The sequence below is a fragment of the Polistes dominula genome, unplaced genomic scaffold (assembly GCF_049000335.1).
Source record: "Polistes dominula isolate Pdom_NZ unplaced genomic scaffold, Pdom_raw_medaka contig_18, whole genome shotgun sequence".
In the NCBI taxonomy this organism is placed as follows: domain Eukaryota; kingdom Metazoa; phylum Arthropoda; class Insecta; order Hymenoptera; family Vespidae; genus Polistes; species Polistes dominula.
Window position 1 is genome coordinate 1,292,447 of NW_028301164.1, and position 23,439 is coordinate 1,315,885.

Below are 23,439 nucleotides of genomic sequence, written 5' to 3' on the forward strand. Positions count from 1 at the left end.
TTAATTTTCCAAGGAATGTCAATATTTTTTTGTATATTTTTTTGTTTGTTTGTTTGTTGAAGTTTACCTTGCCAATCTATGATTTTCCTTGCCACGAATCGATTTAGATTAAAATATAAGTATATTATTTTAAATTTCAAATTATATATAATTGTACTTTTTATATAATTACATTATTTTATACATAAAAAAAATTGTTTTTTATTTCGAACAAATTAAACGAACCTGTCAAGCATATTATCACACATATTATCATTACTCCTGACAGAATGGAAAGAGAAAAAAATATTGTGCTGAAAATGCAAGTCGACGAAGAATGCAGGTATTACGGATCAAGCCGATCTTGGTAGAATTTACTTAATTGCAATTAATGAGAAGAGATATTGCAGCTCAGCAGGATCAAAAGTATTAAAGATTACTAACGTGTGAATAAATACACACGAGCATATCCACACCTACATATATAGAGGATTAACTCTTGAATTATATTCAACATTATATTACAGAAAGAGTTACAATCATCGCGAATTAAAATAAATCTATTTCTTCGAACAACATAATAATCTAAACTATAATATATTCGATATCTAATATGTGATAATAAAATATATATATATGTATATTTATATCTAAATAAAATCTACATTTAATTAATTAAATAATCAAAATCAAATCTAATGATAGAAAATTATTGTGAAACTATCAATCTTGAAAATAATAATTTCGTGTTAAAGTATGTGTCTCCCATATAAACAGTTTCTCTCTCTCCTTCTCTCATACATATCCATATACACATTAACATACTGAAGATAATACTCGCACGCGCGTGTAATGTGGAACGACTCGTATGGGGCTGCCTGCACATAAGTAACGCAGCTGCCACGTGTTGGAAAGAGAAAGAATAAAAATAAGAAAGAAAGTAAAATAGAGAGAAAGAGAGAGAGAGAGAAAAAGAATCGAGGCTTGGCGCGAGGCGGCTCGTCTGATTGGTTGAATTTATGGGGTCTACTTATCGCGTACTTACCGCGTTGTATATCAACAATGACACCCGCACCCGCGGGCGCTCCTTTCCCAACCCACCGAACCCCCCCAAACAACCATTCCACCCCACTCGGGGCCTTTTTACATCCCCCACCTTTTTACCACTTCCAACGCTTTAACCGTGCTCGCTTTCTCGCCATATCTTCTGTCTTTCTCTCTCTCTCTCTCTCTCTCTCTCTCTCTCTCTCTCACACACACACACTTTGTTTTTTTTTCTTTTTTTGGGTATTTTTTCTGCGTGTTGCTCTTCTGAAGCCAACCGAGGGATTTACAGTCGGTAAAGTGAGGGTAAATGGCTTCGTACGATTTAAGATCTGGTCAAGCTGGTGGAATGAATTAAAAATAAAAATATAAATAAAAAAAGGAATTGCCGATTCTCGTGAAATTTTGTTCAGAAGTTCGTATGCATGTATGCGTTTTAACTGCAGGAAGAAGTTACCAGAAACCAACCTTCGTTAGTATTTTCGAATAATTCGTAAGAGAATTTTTTTTGTAATTCAATTATGCAATTTTATTGCACCATGCAATGTTTTTTCCTTGATATACTCGAGTCACTTCCTGTCTAAACTTTTTTGTTTGTTTAAATGAAATGCGAACTAATAAAAAGTAGTTTTATTATACGAATTCTTATCAAAGTAGTTACGCATGTGTGCTAATCACAGAATAATTTATTTTTTAAGAAAAAAAAACAATAATTGCATAAATACGTATTAAAATTTTGTAATCGAACAGTAAAAAAAAAAAGAAAAAATTACCATAAATGCCGATGCATAGAACACAATCTGATAAATGAATAATTTTCTAAGCAAACAAATGATTAAAATATTAATTAAGCTGTGAAAAAAAAAACCCCATGGAATACACAGCAGTGTAAATGAATGAAAACTTATCGAATGATAATATTTTCCGAAGGCATAATAAAAATAAATTTGCATTTATGGTTCCACACCCTGATGAATTTTCAAGTCAAATCAGGTATCCAGAGGAAGCTTGTAAAATGGGCAGTGGTGGAGACGGTGTTTCCTGAAGCATCGATTTGGTATATCGTAAGGGGATAACACAGGATCATAAATGTTTTAGAAGGTAAACTGAAAAGGGGGCGGGAGGGGATGGATGAGACAGCATGCTGCAATAAACAATTTATTAATGAACGAACCGATGATAAAAGCACGACTGAATACGAATACCCAGACGGTCATAATTAAGACACGTGTCCCGACAGTATCGAATAGGGCTCCTGGATATCCTGAAAGAAAAAATAAGAGAAAGAAAGAAAGACAAACAAAAAAAAAAATACAAAAGAATAAAAAGGACTGTGTTGTTTCTTCCTATGTACATATGTATATATATGTACACTTGAATATATCGTGTGGGCGCCAGGAAACATCCGTCACGTGTCAAAGTCGTGAATCACGGAACAGGAAATCTCTCAACCCTCCTGACTTCCAATCGAATATCTTTTCAAGGACCCGGAACAACGTATAGGCGCCAGTTGTCTTCATCAAACTACTTTTGTTTCTTTTAATTCTTACTTTTTTTTTTTTATTACTACGATGTTATCCATGATGATGATGATGTCGATGATTGTAATTAAAGTGTAAGTTATCTTGTAAGATTTTGATCAAACTACTAAACAAATTATTCTTCTTAAATGTTACATTGGAAATAAAATAAGTAGTGTTATTTTAATCGTCGATTGATATAAAAAATGTTATCGTAAAAATAATATGAATAAATTGTGTGTTGTAATATGATTTATTATTTTGTACGAATACTCCGATGATGTTCACCCTGAGTTCATTTATTTGTTTGTTTCATTTATTGTTTGATAAAATCATATAAGATAAATAATAACATTGATTTATAATGATTTATTCAAAATGAATATTGAATTTGTGCGTGATATCAAATTCATTGGAAAGAATGTAAGAAAACGTTGTCGTAGAAATTTGTTGTATTTTTTGTTGTAATCTTTCTCTTCGACTTTTCATGTAAAATCATATCTAGATCAGTTCGGTGATCGTCAAAGGTTGTAATATAATATTTTCTGGTAGGATTGTAACACGGCACCTACTACCGGCCATCTCCTTAGGATCCAAGGGGATAATATCGCAGATTCCTGCTGAGAAGGTTTGGTCAAACAATGGAAATACGAGACTAGTAGTAGGTAGATTCTAATTGTTTTCGATGCATTAGGTTAATTCAAAGTGGCAGAAAAAAACTCAGCGAACTGTGTTATAATAGATAAAATAATAAAGAAGGAAGATCAAACGATAATAATAATTTCGTATTTATGATATTTATTATTATATCGAAATTATTTGAACATTATAATTATCCGTTTAACATGTGACAACGTTATTATACTTATATTTCGAGAAAGGGATTTTTGAAAGAGTAATTTTGAAAAAAAACTTTTACAAAACCTAACTCAAACATCTGGTTTTTTAATAATCATCGACAAAAAATACCTCAATGCAATTTTCTAAAAGAGACAAATTACAGGTTACCTCGAAAGATGTTTAACCTCCGACGTTTCATTAGCGTGTTTCATCTTTTGACGTTTGATACAAAGCACCAACCAGAGAAAGGGATTGGAGGTGGGTGGTGGTGTATCGATTTTCCAGGTTCCCATCAATATCGAAAAATATAATCTTTGTTTATTTGAATGTTTTTGTAATTATTTAATTTCATAAAAATCACGGATGAAATTCGACGAATCATTTTTCGTTTTGCGAATGAACGACTCTATTGTTTCTTTTCCATGAATGATTTACGCACGAAATAGCAGGCATATGAATGGGCCGTTTGTGTTTGCTACGAGTTTGGAATTTCATTAGGGTCCTCTAAACGAAAAAACACATCGAGAAAGAAAGAGAGAACAAAAAAAGACGTAGCCCTTCGAAGGGAATGTTAGAGAGTGTATGTGTATGTGTATGTCGCCCTTTCCTCGTGGCGACACATTTCCCATTTTTAAGCTAATCAGAGGATACCATGTGTGGTGGTGGTTGGTGGCTTCCTTTCATTTTAACAACAACAAAAATATTATTCCTAGGTTTTACTAATGATATGACGATTAACATGCAGAAACATTTTAACGATTTCTTATCTTTTATTTTTATTTTTATTTTTATTTTTATTTTGTCATCTTCATCGATATGCCGCAGGATCGTTCGAGGATCGTAATAGTTTTTTTTTTTGTTCCTTTTTGTGCGACTTTTTGCTATCATAAGATTTTTGTATTCACGTAGGAAGATCCTATTTTAATTTTTACTACCTACACAATGTCCTGTTGAATATTCTATTTTTTTTTTTTCTTTTTTTTTTTTTAAGAGAAGAGAGAGACTCATAGAAGAAACAGAATGTTTTTTGTATTAAAAGTTCGTCATGGTTTTAATTGAAGTTTTTTAAATACTATATCGAAGTATCGTTGTTAATCATGGTGTTTTCTTGATATGATAACTTTTACCAACAAAAATTCTGATCTTTAAATTACATAGCTTCATTCGAACATGGGGGAATACAACAAATTCATGGTAGGAAGACAAATGGTTGAAATGGAACGAATTTTTGATAAATTTCTATGGTTATTGTAACCTGATATTTACGAAATAAGGAGACACGAAAATATAAGACGGACATTTTCCGAGTTTGCACCTTGCAGTAATTATGGTCTTCTTTTGGAGGAAGAAGAAGAAGAAGAAGAAGAAGAAGAATAAAGGAAAGTTTGAAAATGATCATAGTAGGATAATTTTGAGTTGTAGAAGAAGAAAAAGAAAAAAGGTGGGTCCCCCCTTTCGGACCTGTAATCATAAGCAATTACGTAGTTTGTGTACCTCCCATTAGAAAGACTTAGGACCATGGTGGTTCAACAGTCACGGTGACCTTTCTAGATCTATACACGTCCTTTCTTTTTTGTTTCTATCTTCCTGTTCAGAAAAGATGAGTTTTGTATAGGCCATTCTTTTCTACAAATTATATCTAAGATCTCTTAAATAAAAAAAAAAGCATAGTAATTTTGATACATAATATATATTAAATCAACTATCATTTTGACCTGTTAGAAAACTTGTCTTTCAAAGTGTATTTCAGATATGTCAATTTAAAAAAAAGAAAAAAAAGTTCTTAAAACCCATCACTTCTACTATCACCTAAACTTTCACAATAACTGTTAACCTGTTACCTGCCACGATACGAAAATGCAAACAGAAAATGAAATTTGCTGTTTAACACTTTAATGGCCGCACGTTTACGCAATCATACGTCGCCAGGGGCCCGGTAATATTTTGGAAAAATTAATTGAAAAAAAACTTGATTAAATTGACGAAAAAATGATTATAAAAACAAAAAAAACAAATTTAATTTTATATAATTTTAAAATTATATAAAAAGTTATAAGTAAATAATCACCAATAACGATTGTTCTGACTATGACACACATGTTGTGTCATTTAATTGAGTGGCCATTAAAGTGTCAATGATATTCATATTATGAAACTAGAACTATTTTTGCAACAATTGTTTTTCTTTTTTTTTTTTCTTAAATGAAAACTTCTTTAGAATGGGGATGATTTGAAAAAATGTAACTCGACGATGTAAGCGCGACTATTCATTTCTTTTTTTTTTTTCTTTTTTTTTTTTTTGAATATTTACGACGTGTTACACGATGTTAATAACTCGGTTGAAAATATTTTATCGAGACATTTTATCGGTGAAAATAATTGGAGCGACGATCGAACGATAAATTACAACGATGATGTAACTAAATTCTATGATGAAAAAATTCCAAGAACTGGGGCCCATTTATAATACAAACTTTTACATGATATTATGAAGATGAGATGGGATCATCGATGCCTCATTAACGGCCTTAATAAGCTTCAATTTACATGATTTATCTCGTCTCGGTAGCCTAGAATTATCTTAAACTCGATTTTAATTCACCCATATATATATATACATGTATAGTTAAGACTTTATATGAGACAAAGAAAAAAAGGTATATTTCAAAAAGTATATAATCTGTTATTTAAAAATACAAAACAAAATAGTTGCAAACATTTCGGAAAAAAACCACAGAAATTCGTAAATGAGCTTAGTAAACGAATTTCTGTGGTTTTTTCCGAAAAGTTCTGAGGTTTTTTTCCGAAAAGTTGTGAGGTTTTTTTCCAAAAGAGTTCGGCGTTCATGAAACGCATTCGTGCATTTCGTGCACGCAAAGAGGTTTTTAGTTAGCATACATATTTTAGTTACCATAAGCAACTCATCTTATTTCTTCAAATTGAGAACTTGCTTATTGTGTAATATGTGTTGTATATTATATGTTAATTAAACGTCAAGTAATTTTTGTATGTGGTAACAATATTATAATAATAATATTATAACAAATAAACACTACAATTATCTTACTTTTGAAACTGTGAATTTGTCTTATTCTTTCGAATATTAGTCTTAGGAAGGTTTCATTTCTAACACGTGTGATCTGCACATATGTTGTGTTTAATTATAAAGCATGTAATTAAAAAACTATTATTTATCTTCAGAAAAAAAATAATAATAATAATACAATATAGCAAATACTTTTTTGTTTTTCAAATCACAGCCATTCTAAAGAAGTTTTCACTTGAAAAAAAAAATAATATAAATATTAACGAAATTAGGAATTAAGATTTAGAAAAGAAAACATATAGAAAGGTCCCCTAAAATAATGCTGAGACCATAATACACACCTGTTCGTAAGATTGCCAATCGAAAATCGATAAATTTCTTTCAATTAAATATTGGGTATATAAAAGAGAAAAGAATATTAATTATTAAACGGTTATTACAGTACATCAACGATACATAGGATCATCGTTATTATTTATCAAGGTGAATATATGTGCTTGAGCAAGCACACATATCGTGAATCGATTTTCCAGTCAAATCGATTGGGCGTTGCGTGTTAAATCGATCTTAAATGTATCCATATACGAAAAAGTAATCCTTATATACTTTATACACACATATACATATACATATACATATATATATACATATACATAGAGATAAATGTATATAAATATGTAATATATTGAATATAAGAGTGTGGTGGTACTTCTTACGATAAGTTGAAGTCATTCAATTAAACGATATTTTGGAATATATTATATTTTATGTAAAAAATACTTTATAGGAAAAAAATGAAGGAAGATAAAGGAATTAAACAAAACAAAAAAAAGAAGAAGAAGAAGAGCAAATAAAATTACAAAAATAAACAAAATAAAAAAGAGCAACGGCAGGTGAAGTAACTGGTATGAGATTGCAGAAAAATAGGTGACGGAAGAAGAAGGGGTTTTATTACGCGACACGTGTGCCATGACGTGTGAATTTTTACGGTGACTCCAAGGTAACGTTTAACGAAAAGAAAAAAAGAGAACGAGAGAAATTTAATAATAATAATAATAATAATAATAATGATAAAAAAGAAAAAACTAAATAGCGGATGCACATCAGCTCGGTGCTTTTGCGATATCGTAATAAAAAAAAAAAAAAAACAATAAAAAAGAAATCTATGGTGTAATTTACATATAAGCAAGTATATGTTCTTATAATGATATATTTTTTTGAAGGGGGTACTAAAGAATGCTATCTAATTTAAATTTGGTAATATCGATAGTCTATATTGTAACAAAAAAAAAATATATATTTTTTATAAGGATTTTGTGTTGTTAAATATAAAAATACTATAAAAATAGTATTTTTAACATAAATAATAATATAATTTTATATTATAATATAAATTTAATTTAATATAAAATATAATATTAATTGTGTATATAATTTATATTTTATAAATTAAAATTAATATTATATAATAAATTATTTATATATATTATTAATAAAAATTATAATTTTATTATGATATAAATTTAATGTAATATAAAATATAATAGAAAATTTTTATATAATTTATATTTTATTAATTTAAAATTAATATTATATATAATAAATTATAATATTAAATTTAAGTGTAATATAAATTTCATTTTAATTTAATATAAATTTATAATATATATATACTATAAAAATAGTTGTGTTTGTTAAGATTTTAGTGTGGTTTATATCTTCTTAGAAAGAAAAAAAAGAAAAAAGAAAAAGATATATTTAAATCCTCTTATACTTAACGAACGAGAAAGAAAATTTCTGCATAAGGTATTAGCATTTGAAATGTAATTTATTTGAATTTATTATCATAAATAAATAACGTAAATAATACAAATAAATTAGAAATTAGAATAGATTATTTTTGTTTTTTTGTTTTCTTTTCGTAATTACTTTATACTCTAATAATATTTAATTATTATTTTGCTCAGACAATTAACTTTAATATTCATTTAACTAAATGATCGATAATCCTTTTAGGATTTAATTTTGATTTTTTCTTGCATTCGATGCAATATTCATTAATTTGAACGAATAGGCAGGTATTTAGCAGGCTGTTACTAATCTATAATACGATCTGCATATAACATATCGATCCATCATTTAATATACGATATATCATCGACCTGATTCTCTCTAATCGGTTATTGCCATCATCCTGCCATCCGTGCTATCATTTCGGTGGCTTATTCACATAAGTCATTTGAATAACAATATCGTATGCATTAGAAGGAGATCCCTCTTCCTAAACCTTTAACACCTATAACTAACGAACTTTCATGCAAATTTCATCTCACCTTTCTATTTTTTATCTTTGACAAGTCATAATATTGAAAATGATTTGACGATTCGTTTAACCGAGGCTCATCATCATCATCATCATCATCATCATCATCATCATTTAACATCCTAGAAGGATCTAATCCGTTTGAAAAAAAAATAATAATAATAATAATAATAAATAATTATTCTAATCAATCGTTTTTATAATGAGACAAGAAAAATTCTAGTTCATTAATCTAACAATTAAGATTTTCATTTGAATAGATAAGTATATAATTGAAAAAACAAATTGCAATCAATTTTTTGTTCTCCAATTGAATATGAAATAAATTTAAGATCAAGGAAAAATTTTCTAAATAATTTCTAATGAAAAACAGAAACAAAAATATATATTTGTGAGATTAAATAGAAAATTAAACGAAAATTTGTTTCCATTTAGTTTTTCAATGAATTTTTTTTTTTTTTTTAATAAAATGTATTAATATAGAAATTGTTCAAATAAATTCAAATCCCAAGATATATATTATCAAAAACAAAATTATCTAATATTTCTATAAATTCTAACAATTATAAAATTGTAATTTATAATTTATAATTTATAATTATAGTATAATAAATATAATTTATTTTATATAAATAATAATATATATTATATACATATAATATGACGTATTATTATTATTATTATTATTATTATTATTATTATTATTATTATTATTATTATTATTATTATTATTATTATTATTATATATAGTAATAATAATATAATAAAAAAATATAGAATATAAATATATAATATAATATATAAATATATAATAATATAATAATATAGTTTAATAATACATAGTATATTATATAATATTATATTATTATTATATATAATAATAATAATAATAATAATAATATAATATATTTTATATAAATAATAAATATAATTTATAATTTCAAAACAATTATAAAAAAAAAAAAGACTAAATGAGATTAAAATTGAATCGTTTCTAATTTATTTTCTAAAACATTTCTTATAATACCAATTTCAATATTTATATTTTGTTCTGTTATAGAAGATAGAGAAAAAAAAAAAAAAAAAGAAAAACTTGTAGCATTTTTAGATCGTCGATATTTCGAAAGATATATTATAAGTTTATTAAAATCCATATATATATACATTAGAAAATAGAAAGGGTATTCGTATAGATTAGAGTTAGGAAAGAAACTCGATCGAATATATATTTCTAAATCCCTTTTGACTTAGTCTTCCTGGTATTTCATCCTCGACCCGGGTGGCACAGACCATATCTCTCCGTGTCGTCATCCCTTTCTTTCCCTTTCCCTTTCCCTGACCCCCTCACCTCACCTCACCTCACCCCTTTTCTCCCTTTTTTCTTCTTCAACCTTTTAACATAGCAAAATAGCCTAGAAATCGTGGTCTATTAGCATCGGAGGCGTACTTTCGAAGGTCCAACGAAAAAAAGGGCAAAGGATCGGAAGTCCTAGAAAACAGAGTCACGAAATAGCTGCATCGAAATAAGTTCCCTATATACGTGCATATATATATATATATATATATGTATATATATATACAGACCACATAGAAAGATCCTTCGGGGGCTCTCTTGCGAGAATGTGGACGACCACAAAATGGCATATAAATTAAGGCTCGAAACCTTTTCGGGTTGTGCCTTTGTCGGATTCGCGACTTGTCCCTAAGGGGAAATGCTTTATCCTTTCGAAGCTAAAACTTTTTCAATACTTTCGGTAGTATTACGTGATCTCCTTTCTTAGAATCCTAACAATAAATAAAAAATAAAAAACAAAAACTTAAGTAAAACAAACATGGGAAGAGAATACAAGCAAAATTCGTCTATTATTAATTAATTTGATTTTAATCCTAAAATAAAAATAAATCAATTAAAGTTTGTATCTTAATCGATTTAATTTGTAATCTTATCGGTAAATAAGAAAAAATAAAAAAAAAACAAACAAAATCTAAAGTAAAACAAACATAGGAAGAAAATACAACAAGATCTTCTATTTATTAATTAATTTTATATGCATCCAAAAATATAATTGAAATTATCTCTGATCGATGAACTTGTAAAAAAAAAAAATATTAACAAAAAAAATTAACATTTAACATTTTTCAATCGATTAAAATTTGTACAAAAAAGAAATGAAATATTATTGAATAATTAATTTTTGAAAATATAATGAAAAAAAAGAGAGAAAAAAAATCTATGTATGTGCGAGATTTGAAGAAGGAAGTAAGACAGAGAGACACCCGGTAGAAAGATTTGAGAGAGTGGAGAACTCTCTTTACTTACGATCTTCTTCTTTGCATTGTTGACTTACACATTGTGCTCGTGACTTATCGATGCAGCTTGCATGACTAGCAACGAGTGTCGTTCCCCCCCCCCTATCTCTCCCTCCCTCTTCGTAATGCAGGTTAATCGATGCACCGACCCGTGTAAAACGCCCGGCGGGATAGGCCGAACGTAGACTCACTCGCTCGCTCACTTGCGCACGCCTGTTCACATTCAATGCACCAGGGACGAAGGAAATGCATTCGGATGCACTAACAACGGCGGCAGACGCATTCTTATGTAACTGCTTTGCTTCTTCTCGTTTCTCTTTTACTTTTTCCGTTTCCGACTTACCTTTTTATCTTTGTTACTTTTATTTATTTATTTATCTGTTAAAAGAATACTTTGTTGTATGATTTTATTTTGAATTATTTGTTGAAGTGAAAACTTCTTTAGAATGGGAGTGATCTGAAAAGTAAATAAACGGAAACGGAGCTATGTAACGAAGCTATGAAACGGCTGCCATACTAAATAATGAGAGAAAAAGAGACAAAAATAGGATTTAGGGAATGACACGGAATATAGCTATACAGTTTTTCCTATTCTAGGTCTCCTCTTTATGCTATGCTTCGTAGTTATCGCTCCTGGTTGTATATGTGTGTGTTTGTGTGCGACTGCATACTACAAAGCATAAGAACACATATTCTTTCGATACTCGAAATGTTTGTAGGTAGGAGCGATAGAAGGGTAGAAAAAATAAACAGAGATAAGCACGTAGGTATGCGACAAAAGTATAAGGTACAAACGAACCGACGGTCGACATAAACAAGGAAAGAGCGTGGTATGTTCTTTTTTTATGTTCATTTCTTTTCTATTTAAAAATGTTTCTATTTTATTGAAAAATTATTATTAAATTATTTATTTCGTAGATATTATTCTTATTAATGATTATGAAATATATAGATTAAAATAATTGTATTGTCTGCAAAATTTTACAAAAAAAAAAATTGATTATAAGATACATGAGAGAAAAAGAATTAAACAACATTGTTTTATTTATATACTTTTTTATAAATATTCAAAGACATGTTTTTAATTATAATGTTTACGTATTTAGGAAATTTATACTAATTTTTCAATAAAATAGAAAAGTTTGTAAATACAAGAAACTCGATTACGAGGCTTTTTAACAAAGCTTGTTTACGAGACTCTTCTACGAGGCCTAATTAAACACACCCTACGGACTTAGCAGAAAGACCCTACGGACTTATCGGAAAGACCCTACGGACTTATCGGAAATATCTCTTATGAGAAACAACCTCACTACTTTTCGAAAAAAACCTCACTACTTTTCGGAAAAAACTTCACTACTTTTCGGAAAAAACCTCACTACTTTTCGGAAAAAACCTCACTACTTTTCGGAAAAAACCTCACTAGAGAGGTGTTTACTACATTATCAGAGGTTTTTATTTCCGTGTATTTTTTAGTTACCAGAAGCAACTCGTGTCATTTCTTTGAATTGAGAACTTGCTTACTGTGTAATATGTTATCTATTTATATATGTTATCAATAAAACGTATAATAATTTTTGAATGTGATAACAACAATATAATAATAATATTATAACAAATAAGCCCTACAATTATCTTACTCCTGATATTCTGCAGTCGTCTTATTCTCTCTAAACTCAGTTTTTCGAAGGTTTCACTTCTAGCACGTGTGATCTGCCCACAATATATTTTTTTTTTTATAATAATTGTTTAATTTTGATTTAAAAATGTCACGTTATTCTTTTTATTTTGATTAGATTTTAGATATTTAATTTCTTTCTTATTTTAATTGTAAAATTTTTTAATATTTTTCAATTTTATCTAAAACTTTAGTTGAATCGCGCACGAAAGTAAGCACGGTGATACTTTAAATTTATGATAAGAAGTTACTTTTGTAACATCAAAAATATATAATATATTATTTGTAACGCGGAAAGAGAAAGAAAAAGAGAAAGAGAAAGATAAAGATAAAGAGAGATCTCTTTTCTTTTAGAAGAATTTACCATCTGTCGAAGTTCGCTTACGAAGCAGATTCAATGTCGATAAATCGCATTGATCGTCGACACACACTCGTGTCATGAATTTTAATTTTGTTCGATGCTACGAAATCCAATATCGACGTATACACACACATGAACGGCATATATAATAATTATTTTTTTTTTCTTTTTTATTCTTTCCTATCCCTTTTACTTTTATTTTCTATTTTTTCTTCCCTTTTCTTTTTTTTCTTTTCTTTTTTATATATTGAATAGAAGTAAGAATACATTATAATATATAGGGTATCGTGAAAAATCGAGGATGAGAGTATAGTAAAGAATGACGCAGCAAATATTTAGGCCATCTTCATGAATTTTAATATCCTCCCTAAGTAACCCTTTTCGGATCCTGTTCAGGACCCGCTATTAGGTCGATTCAAACATAACATCGAACATCCTTGGTCCCAACTTGGTCATCGTCGTTTATTCATTCCTTCTTTCGTTCGTTCGTTCATTCGTTCGTTCATTCGTTCGCGTATTTTAATGTCTACTGGAATAAAAGAAGGGTTCCCTTTTTTTTTTTTACAAGTCAAGTTACACACATAAGTAACATATATGTGCATCAACACGCATAAACGCATATACGTGTAGACACTTACGTGGCGCCTTTATGTCTCCATGCAGATGCTTCCTGCTTTGCGAATCGAAATGACTCGCCAAAAAGAAGGAAATAAACGAATGTTGTTACGTTATAGAAAGTAAGAAAGAGAAAGAAATAGAAATAGGAGTGAGATATAACCAAAAAAATAATAATAATAATAATAAAAGAAAAGAAAAGAAAAGGGTAGCATCAAAATTTGATTGTATATAAACGGTCGAAACGCGACTAGATGTCATTTGAAAATTTTCTTTGACTTTTTTTCTTCGTCTTTTTATGACGGTTATATCAAACTTTATTAGCGCTAAGTCATTCTGAGAAAAGTGACAGAGAGATTTAATTTTAATGGTAGGCAAGAGTTTCGTTACTAAACCTTTCCTTTCCTTTCCTTTCCTTTAACGTCAATGATCGATTGGTTGTAAAAAAAAAAAAATTTAATAAAAGGGTTCTTCTCATATTTTCTTCGATGTTTAGTCATGCAGAATGTGTTCATGGTGGATGATGATAATGACGACGACGATGACAATGACGATACTTTGTATCGTTTACGATTCTACATTGTCAAAGTATCTCTCTCGTATTAAAACGCGTTCGCTTTGAGATTTGTTACTCGTCGTTAAAAGATCATCCCTTTTTTTTTTTTTTTTTTTTATTTCTCTTTACGTGTTATAAATTCTTTTTTTTATTATTCTATATATATATAATTATATATTTTTTTATATTATTCTATATTTTAGTATTATATTATATTAGTATTTTAGAGTATTATATTATATTAGTATATTAGTATTATATTATCCTATATTTTAGTATTATATTATATTAATATTTTAAAGTATTATATTACATCCTATATTTATATTATCTTATATAGATTATATGTAAAATTATATATTGATATTATCCTATTCTTTAAAGTAAAATAACTCGAAAGATTTATTATACTTTAATATATCATTTGTAAGAATTTATATATATATATATTTTTGTTTGATCTTGTTTACGATTCCTTCCGATTTCGAACGTACGATTTATTTTTAATAAATTTATGTAGAAAGAGATAAAAGAAGACGAATTCTGTTCAAAAGTTGTCCAAGGTGTGAGAGTAAGTTTCAATCGAATGGTTTAAAGATTCAAGAATTCGTTAATTTATTACCATTTATACACGAACACATAATGCACACACATACTCAGAAATGTTTGGTAGGAGAGGTAAGACAGAAAATAAAATAAAATATAAAAACAGGTACTAATTCATGAGAATATCGATTACGCTGTTGGGTGTCGATAACTATAGTCGATTTTGGTCGTCATTAATCAAGTCCCTTGTCTCATGGAAATTCGCATTTATTCCGATCCCGTTTTGCACACCATAAAGTTGTCGAAGAGGTGAGAATTAAGCCGTGCACACCGATCTTATAAATTTCAACAAGTTTTATTTGTTGTTGTTGTTGTTGTTGTTGTTGTTTTTTTTCTTCTTCTTCTTCTTCTCTTTTTTCTTAAGAGCGAGTATCGAAATGACGTAATCTATGTCGTCTTTCATAAATTGCCTTTTAACAAAGCATCTACTAACCAATACACATTCATGGTTTATATACGTAAAACGTGAAATAAAAGCAAAAGAAAGGTACAACTTCACCTGCCCGTTTGCTGAGAAAACGAGAGCGAAACTTTAACCATAATTTAATAACCGATTCTCCTCTCTTGCCTTTAGTTTCGAGCGGCTTCTCTCTTTTTTTTTTACCAAAGAGAAAGAGAGAGAGAGAGAGAGAGAAAGAAGAAGCAAAGTTAAGAACGCGAGTTCGACGAGTCTAAAACCCGAAACAGTTTCTTTTTCTTTAATCTTTTTGTTCTCTCTCATTCTCTCTCTCTCTCTCTCTCTCTCTCTCTCTCTCTCTCTCTTTCTCTCTTTCTCTCTTTCTGAACATAAATAAGCGAGCAGAATTACAATAATCCGATCCAATTAAAGGCAAAATTTATAGTCGCAGAAAAAGCGCGTAGACGCTCAGGGCTGAGCCGTGTAAAAGATTTGCATTTGGAAATTTGCAAGCGTAATTTTGAATTTGCTTAATAGCCTCGACGAAGGAAGGAAGGAAGGAAGGAAGGAAGGAACGAACGAACGCTTCGAGCTTAGCATAGGTACCTAATAGAATCCATTTTCATATTTCGAGAGTTAAACCCTCTCTCTCTCTCTCTCTCTCTCTTCTTTTCTTTACACGTGTGTATATACCAGCTTTCTTATACACAAAAGTCGACTTTGAACGCTGCCGCGTATGCCATCGTAAATTTCCTTCACTCGATTTCCATTCATTTTTATCTTACCTAACCATATGTATATGTATGTGTATTCTTTTATACTGCTTTCACTTATCTTTTTTCGTAAAGATACTAGTTTTGTCATTGATAATTATTTATCTGAATTTGTTGGTATTCTGTACACGTTTAAAGGTAAAAATCAAATGTTCATTTATCTTCGAATTTGAGATTTCTTTTTAACTTGGAAAAACAATCGAATTATATAATTAATATATATATATATTATATATATTATATATAAATTTATAATATATATTAGTATAATAATATAAATAACTCTATCTATTATAATTATAATTATATATTAATTATAATATTATAATAATAATTAATAATTAATATATTTAATAAATATAATTGATACGTACACATTCCATGTTATATTTATCGTATAATCGAATACAATTTGGACATAGTTGTTACATTAATCATCGTTACAAAAGGGATATCATCAAGCTTTGAATGATCTAGTCAATGTATTCCCTTAAAAGTGGTTCTTATGCTTTTACTTTGAAATTCTCGAGGGACATCGAATATAAGCAAGGAGAACTTGCTAAAGTGTCTTGACCATAACAGCAACTTACTGACAAGTAGTTATACTCAGTAAGAAATTCTTCTCAAGAGATTCGAATCTTGATCTAAAAAAGAAAAAAAAAAGAGAGAGAAATAGGATGGGTGGAGGGGGTGGAAAGGGAGAAGAGAGAAAAAGAATGAAGCAATAAATTTACCACGACGACCCAATAGCCGTGAAACTCGCTTTTCTCCGCGTGTAAGAGAATGAAATATAACAAGCTATATATATTTTTTCGAAAGATATATGAACTTATGTGAAAAATGATTGATGAAAAAAAGAAAACAAAATAATCCTCGATTATCGTTAATACGATCGAACTTTTATTTCATAGCGTTTTTTTTTTTTTATTATTTTTCTGTTTTTTTTTATTCTTTTTTATTATTACAATGAATTAATATTTTTGTTCTTTTTTAGTGGTTCCTTTTACATTTTTTATATTTTTGTTTAAAAGAAAAATATATTTACTTTATTAAGCAAAAGTAACAATGAATTTTAATTTGAAGAATAATTATTCAGAAATGAATTTTCGTCGATTTTTAATTTAGAGCGCGAAATATTTAAAAAAAATTTGAATTGTCCCTCTGACGGACAAATGCGTAAGCTATTGATTGGATCACGTAACTCACGTGGTAAATAGTTATCGATCGTATTATTAGGAACCTGTAATATCGACATAAAAGTCGATAAAAATGTTTAAAAAACAATATGGCAGTTCGTAAGAGAGAAGACAGGTGACAAGTGATATCATTGACACACGTGTGTTTCTATAGAAATTATTGAGATAAAAGTAAAATTATTTATACAATGGATAATGACACAATGCCTCCAGATGAAAATTTTGAATTATTAATCAAAATTATTGTCACAATTGTTGTGGCATTAATAATGACTATAGGTAATTAAAGTAATCAAATTTATAGGTTAGCTCACGCATATGTCTCTTTACATAGAATTTCATTTTTGATTTGGTTTTCTATTATGATGTAATAAAATTTATGATTGTTTATTTTGATTTATTAGTTTTATGTAAAAATGTTACCAAAAGTGATTAAATATTATACATATCGTCATATCCAATTTTATTGCGTGCTTAGATAGAAACACACATGTCTATTTAAATACTTCAATTTTATTTTGTCAATCTAGTTAAATCATGTCATTAGAAAAAATAAATTGTTTTATATCGTTAATAATTACACACACTTTTGGTAACAGAAAAATTCTATTACATATATATTTTACTTGATTTTTTTGTATAATAATTAAACAAGTTTAACATATACACCATTAGTAAGATGCAATTTAACAAACACATAATATAAAACATTCTATTGTGAATCGCATAATAAAAAAATAGAAACATTTTGATTTGTTTATATATCTAATTGTTTTTTTTTCTTTTTCTTTTTTTTTTTTTTTGATAATTTTTTGTTTCCTTTTTGTCGTATTTATTAAAACTTGTTATAAATGTTGTATTTGTCAATAGTACTGATAGCTAAATGGCGTAAAAAAAATTTATCGGTCAGACTATATTATTGACTGGACTTAGCGATGCTGGAAAAACTTTGATACATTCGCGTTTGGTTCATTCCAAATTTGTTGATACTTATACATCTGTTAAAGAAAATATAGGAGAGATGATAATCAATAATGTAAGTCTACGAATAATATTAATAACGTATTTATCGATTAATGAATAAACAATATCTATATCAAAAAGCAGTTTCAAACTTAGATTATTAATAATAAATTTAATAAACTATTCGTTTAGAAAAATTTAAGGATCGTTGCTCTACCAGGAGATGAACGATTACGTTATGAATTCTTTGACAAATATAAATTAGCTGCTAAAGCAATTATTTTTGTCATTGATTCTGTTACGTTTCAAAAGAATATTCGTGATGTAGCGGAGTAAGTATTAAAAGTACAAATGTATGTATCTAAATATATTTCGAATATTTCATCAAATAATTTCTAAATGAAATTTGTTTTAGGTATTTATACAACTTATTGTCAGATATAGATGAAGTCAGAGGATTACCGATATTAATATTGTGCAATAAACAGGATCAAACTATGGCTAAGGGTAGTTCCGTAATCAAATCATTATTGGAAAAAGAAATGAATCTTTTAAAACTGACTAAACCTAATCAATTAGAAACTATGGATGCTTCATTTAAAAACACCCTTCTTGGAAAACATAGCAAAGACTTTCAATTTCATCAACTCAATTCGAAAGTTTCATTTGCCGAATCGAGTGCCTTTATTAAAGATTCTGAAACACCGCCACACTTAACAGCATTACAAGAATGGCTAGAAAGTGTTGCGTGAATGTCTCTCTCTTTCTCTCTCTCTCTCTCTCTCTCTCTCTCTTTCTCTCTCTCTTTGTTTTTTTCTCTCTTTCTTCCTCTTATCCCTAATTTTTTAATATATAAATTATTTGTTTGTAACTGCTTTTTCCTCTTTTTTTTTTTTTTTTTTTTAACTTGTTATACATATCCAATCGTTATACACACAAAACCAATTCCATTTTTTTAATGAACACATCATCCCTACTTTATTACAATAATTCATCATTGAAATAAATACAAATGTTTATTATCGTAATAAACAAATATATTTATACATATATATATATACATAAATGATAGTTTATACTTTTTAACAAGAAAAGTAAATAAAATAAAAAAAAACTGTAACACAATATGAAATGAATGTTATATGAAAGATGTTGAAAATACTGAAATAATATGAAAAAGAATATTACTTGAAAAATAAATAAGCGCTGTTGATCAAATTTAAATAAGAAAATATTATTACAATAACGACTTTCAATTGAAACCAATCAAATATTTTCTAAGCTTATTATTAAATATTGTTTTTGTCGAATTATATCGAATAATTCGAAAAATTGTTCAAATCTTTCAAAATTATATTAAAGTAATGAAAGTTTTTATGAAATTCATAAATATTCACGTTTTTTTTTCACATCACTGTATTTATTCATTCATTCATTTTTTAAATATTTAAATTTACATTTTACGCGTATAACATAAAATAATAATAAAAAATTACCTAATTACTATAAAACATTAATAAACATGGACAGAGTACTACAATTATAATTATTACAATGATTTATAATAATATTATTTTTTACAATTAATAAAATACAAATATTTGTATGCTTTTGACAATACACATAATGAAAATTTTCTATTTTCTAAAATATTCCAGACTATTGATAAATAAAAAAAGAATGGATTACTCACAAGTAAAAAGGGTTAAATAGGTTATCGTTCCTCGAAACTGCAGTTTGATAAATAACATTGACGGAATGACTAAAAATAATTGTATTATCTTTTAAGAAAATGAGTGAGAATAATTATGTTAACCCTGGCACCAGTTGACTCATAATACGGTACTGTATTTACCTTTGATAACGGTTTAAGAGGAAAACCGAATCAAATAACCTTGAATAATATACAAATTTAATTTAAAATCTAGCGTTTAAAGAGAGTATATTTGCAATAAGATAATAGATGAGAAAAACAGTGATAATCAAATATGATGAACATTTCAATTAGAGAGATTCATTAAAATAATAAAAGGTTTTATTAAAAGTTGTAGTTTTTACAAATTTTCACGGTCGTATCGATTGAAACATTAAATAACTAGCAAAGTTTTACCAACGTGTAATCATTCGTGTTGTTGTTCTAACGTTGGAAGGAATCATGTCGAAACAACCAGGAATAACAATTGATTTGAATAAAGATATTGATATAGGAGGTATATATTTATTACTTTTTAATTATTATCATTTTTAATGAAATTAAATTATACTATAACTTTGATAGATTTCTTTCAATAATTTTACACATTTATGATAATAATTATTTTTAATAATAATTTTACAGGTTTGCGAATAAAATATAAAGATAGAAATGAAACATTTACGGAAGATCAATTAGTAAGCAAAGATCCGATTGAACAATTTAGAGAATGGTTTACAAAAGCATGTACTACGCAGAATATAGCTGAACCAAATGCTGCATTTCTTGCAACTGCAACTAAGTAATTTTACTTTTTAAATATATTATTAGATGACTAAGATTATTCTAACCAAATAGTGTCAAGATATTCTACGCATTAAAATAAAATACAAATTTTAAACAAATATAGATCTCATTTGAAAAACTTGAATAATAAAATGCGTATAATTAAATATTATTTCAGGGATGGCTTTCCATCTGTAAGAGCAGTATTATTAAAAGATTATAATGCGGATGGTTTCAAATTTTATACTAATTATAATAGCAGAAAGGGTAGAGAAATAGTAAGCATATATACTGAGATTTGATTTATTATTTTAAAATGAAGAATAACAATTAAATTGAATTTGATTTTTAGGAAGAAAATCCTAATGTTGCAATGACCCTCTACTGGGAACCATTACACCGATCTGTACATTATATTATTTATTTATTTATAAATTATAATCTTTTAATTTTTAATATTATTGATTTAATTATCGAATATTACAGATACGAATAGAGGGAATAGCTGAAAAAACTTCAGCTGAAGATTCAGATAAATATTTTCAAAGTCGACCATATCCTAGTCGAATAGGATCGACAGCAAGTCATCAAAGTTCCGTCATTGCTAACAGACAAACTCTTATCATAAGAGAAAAAGAATTACTTGCTACGACTACTCCAGAAACCATTAAAAGACCAGACTATTGGTAACATTATTTTGAATGTCTTTTAATTCATTTTCTTATAAAATATGTGAAGTCGTCATATATCAAATGAATTTATTAATTTTTTATAGGGGTGGTTATTTAATTAGACCAAAGTCAATAGAATTTTGGCAAGGGCAAAGTGATCGCTTGCATGATAGAATTATTTTCAGAAAGCCAAAACCTAACGAAAAAATTGATGATATTTTCGTTCATAAAGGAGAAAATGGTTGGGTTTATGAAAGATTATCGCCTTAAGAATTAGATTTTAGTATTTTAATTAATTGCATACTTATCATGCAATGCTTTTCAATTTCAATTGGTTTGTGTACACATATTCTTTTTATTTTTATTTTATTTTATTTTATTTTATTTTATTTTTAAGCCAGGTAAGCTTTAATATTTCCCTTTGTAGGCCTAAAATAAACAATTATAAAATTATATTATTATATTACTTATAGAGAGAGAGAGAGAGAGAGAAAAGAGAAATTGTTATGAATTGTTATCAATAGGAAATATATTTTTAGCAATTATTACAAACCTTGTGAATTTTTCCATACCACTTCAGTGTCGAACATTTGATCCTCCTTTACAATAGTTTCAAATTGACGCATCCCACCTCCCACACCAAAATAATATGTCTTCGCAGCTACGAATCTAAAATAATTAGTTATTTAATATTTATGAAAAATCCTGAAATAGATATTGCTCTTACCCAATGCCATTAGGTTTTAATCTCTTCTTAAAAACTTCATATAATTTTCTATGATTATCAGGATTGTAAATAGTTTCGCTGGTAAAAATGAAGTCATACTTTTGATTCTCATCTTTATTGAAAAGATTTACAAATGATGCCCAATCACCGCAATAAAATTCACACTTATCTAATATTTTACGTTTGTTTTCAAAATTTAATAGAACATTTGATATAGTAACTGATTTGATTACTTCTGCATTCTGTATAAAATATTCTTTGTATTATATTCTAAATCATCTTAAATGTTGTAGATAATAATAAAAAAAAAAAAGAAGAAGAACAATAAAGTAAAAATATACAAACATAATCTTGAAAATGAACGAGAGAACCTTTCAGGAGTGCTACTAATCCAATTATTCCAGTACCACAACCTAAATCCAAAACTAACTTATTTTCAAATGTTATATTCTCTTTAATTAAATATTCAATCAGATCGTAAGTACATTCCCATATCTTCAAACCACCTTGATAATTAGAAATAAGTTTTTACAATAAATATTATAGAATTTTTCTTTTTCCTTTTAATTATAAGATTACTAAATTATAATTAAATGATATACCTTCATATTTAGCAGGTATAAGATCAGAATGCTGTGATTCTGCTTCAATAATATTTACTGAATTATTTTTTATTAAATTACACAGTACTTGGTCAGAACGGATTAATTTTAATTTTATTTCATCAAAGATTTTCGTTTCTAAATATTCATCAGGTTCAAAATTTCGATCGTAATTAAATGAAGTTAATTCAATCCTCGATGCATTAATCCATTCAAGAGTAGATTTTTCTTTATCAATATTATTTTCTATAAAATATAAGTTTAACACATTTAAATTATGGCGCCAATAGTTAAGGTGGTATAACCTCAAACATATATATATATATATTACATTAAATTGATTTATTTTTTAATAAATATTATAAAACGTTTAATAGATGAATACCTTTAGCATGATTTTTTTCGGAAAATCCAAATTTAAACATTTTATCCTTTTTATTATAATTTACTCATAAATCTTGATAAAAATGTTAATTTAAATAGAACACACACTATATACTATAAAATTTAATTTCAGGTAATTTTCTTATCACCATTTTAACAAATTAAAATAAAATAAATTTAATATAATAATACAACTTAATGTAATATTATTATTAATTGCATCGATAGTTTAATTGATCTTTTTGTATCGTAGTAAAATTAGATCAATAAAATACATCCAATTACAAACAAAATGTACATTTAAATCGTTCATGAAAACGATACTTTCAATAATCGATCAAATATTCGATATATTATCGAACATAACCT

The 23,439-nt window shown here is 27.5% G+C and overlaps 3 protein-coding genes across 4 annotated transcripts; 2 read left to right on the forward strand and 1 right to left on the reverse strand.

Moving 5' to 3' along the window:
- The first annotated feature begins 17,054 nt into the window (after nt 1-17,054).
- On the forward strand, nt 17,055-19,100 carry SrpRbeta (signal recognition particle receptor beta). Its single transcript, XM_015325126.2, is given in 5 exon segments — nt 17,055-17,523; nt 18,115-18,141; nt 18,144-18,280; nt 18,400-18,539; nt 18,623-19,100. Coding segments are annotated over 5 exon segments (732 nt in total). The 5' UTR covers nt 17,055-17,432; the 3' UTR covers nt 18,960-19,100.
- Nucleotides 19,101-19,911: 811 nt separating this feature from the next.
- Nucleotides 19,912-21,909, forward strand: LOC107068580 (pyridoxine/pyridoxamine 5'-phosphate oxidase). Of its 2 annotated transcripts, XM_089178943.1 has the most exons (7): nt 19,912-20,049; nt 20,136-20,417; nt 20,546-20,702; nt 20,865-20,964; nt 21,039-21,092; nt 21,173-21,372; nt 21,462-21,909. In XM_089178943.1, exons 2-7 carry the CDS (start codon nt 20,363-20,365, stop codon nt 21,625-21,627), a joined length of 732 nt encoding a protein of 243 aa, XP_089035069.1. In that variant the 5' UTR covers nt 19,912-20,049; nt 20,136-20,362; the 3' UTR covers nt 21,628-21,909. The 2 variants fall into 2 exon arrangements, with proteins under 2 accessions (XP_089035069.1, XP_015180613.1); XM_015325127.2 differs by lacking the exon at nt 19,912-20,049 and having other exon boundaries at nt 20,086-20,417.
- On the reverse strand, nt 21,705-23,256 carry LOC107068577 (histidine protein methyltransferase 1 homolog). Its single transcript, XM_015325123.2, has 6 exons — nt 23,072-23,256; nt 22,687-22,932; nt 22,430-22,590; nt 22,085-22,326; nt 21,911-22,026; nt 21,705-21,786 (listed from the first exon to the last, which is right to left on the reverse strand). The coding sequence occupies exons 1-6, from the start codon at nt 23,109-23,111 to the stop codon at nt 21,734-21,736; spliced, it is 858 nt and encodes a 285-aa protein (XP_015180609.1). The 5' UTR covers nt 23,112-23,256; the 3' UTR covers nt 21,705-21,733.
- Between the last annotated feature and the right edge of the window lie 183 nt (nt 23,257-23,439).

Excerpts from the sequence above, each read along its gene's own strand:
- LOC107068577 (XM_015325123.2), bottom strand. The coding sequence starts at position 23,111 with ATGTTTAAATTTGGATTTTCCGAAAAAAATCATGCTAAAG. Across the intron at positions 22,327-22,429 it reads TCGTTCATTTTCAAGATTAT|AATGCAGAAGTAATCAAATC; the intron begins GTTTGTATATTT and ends TATTTTATACAG. Across the intron at positions 22,027-22,084 it reads TTAAAACCTAATGGCATTGG|ATTCGTAGCTGCGAAGACAT; the intron begins GTAAGAGCAATA and ends TAATTATTTTAG.
- LOC107068580 (XM_089178943.1), top strand. The coding sequence starts at position 20,363 with ATGTCGAAACAACCAGGAATAACAATTGATTTGAATAAAGATATTGAT. Across the intron at positions 20,703-20,864 it reads TTTCTTGCAACTGCAACTAA|GGATGGCTTTCCATCTGTAA; the intron begins GTAATTTTACTT and ends ATATTATTTCAG. Across the intron at positions 21,093-21,172 it reads GGGAACCATTACACCGATCT|ATACGAATAGAGGGAATAGC; the intron begins GTACATTATATT and ends CGAATATTACAG.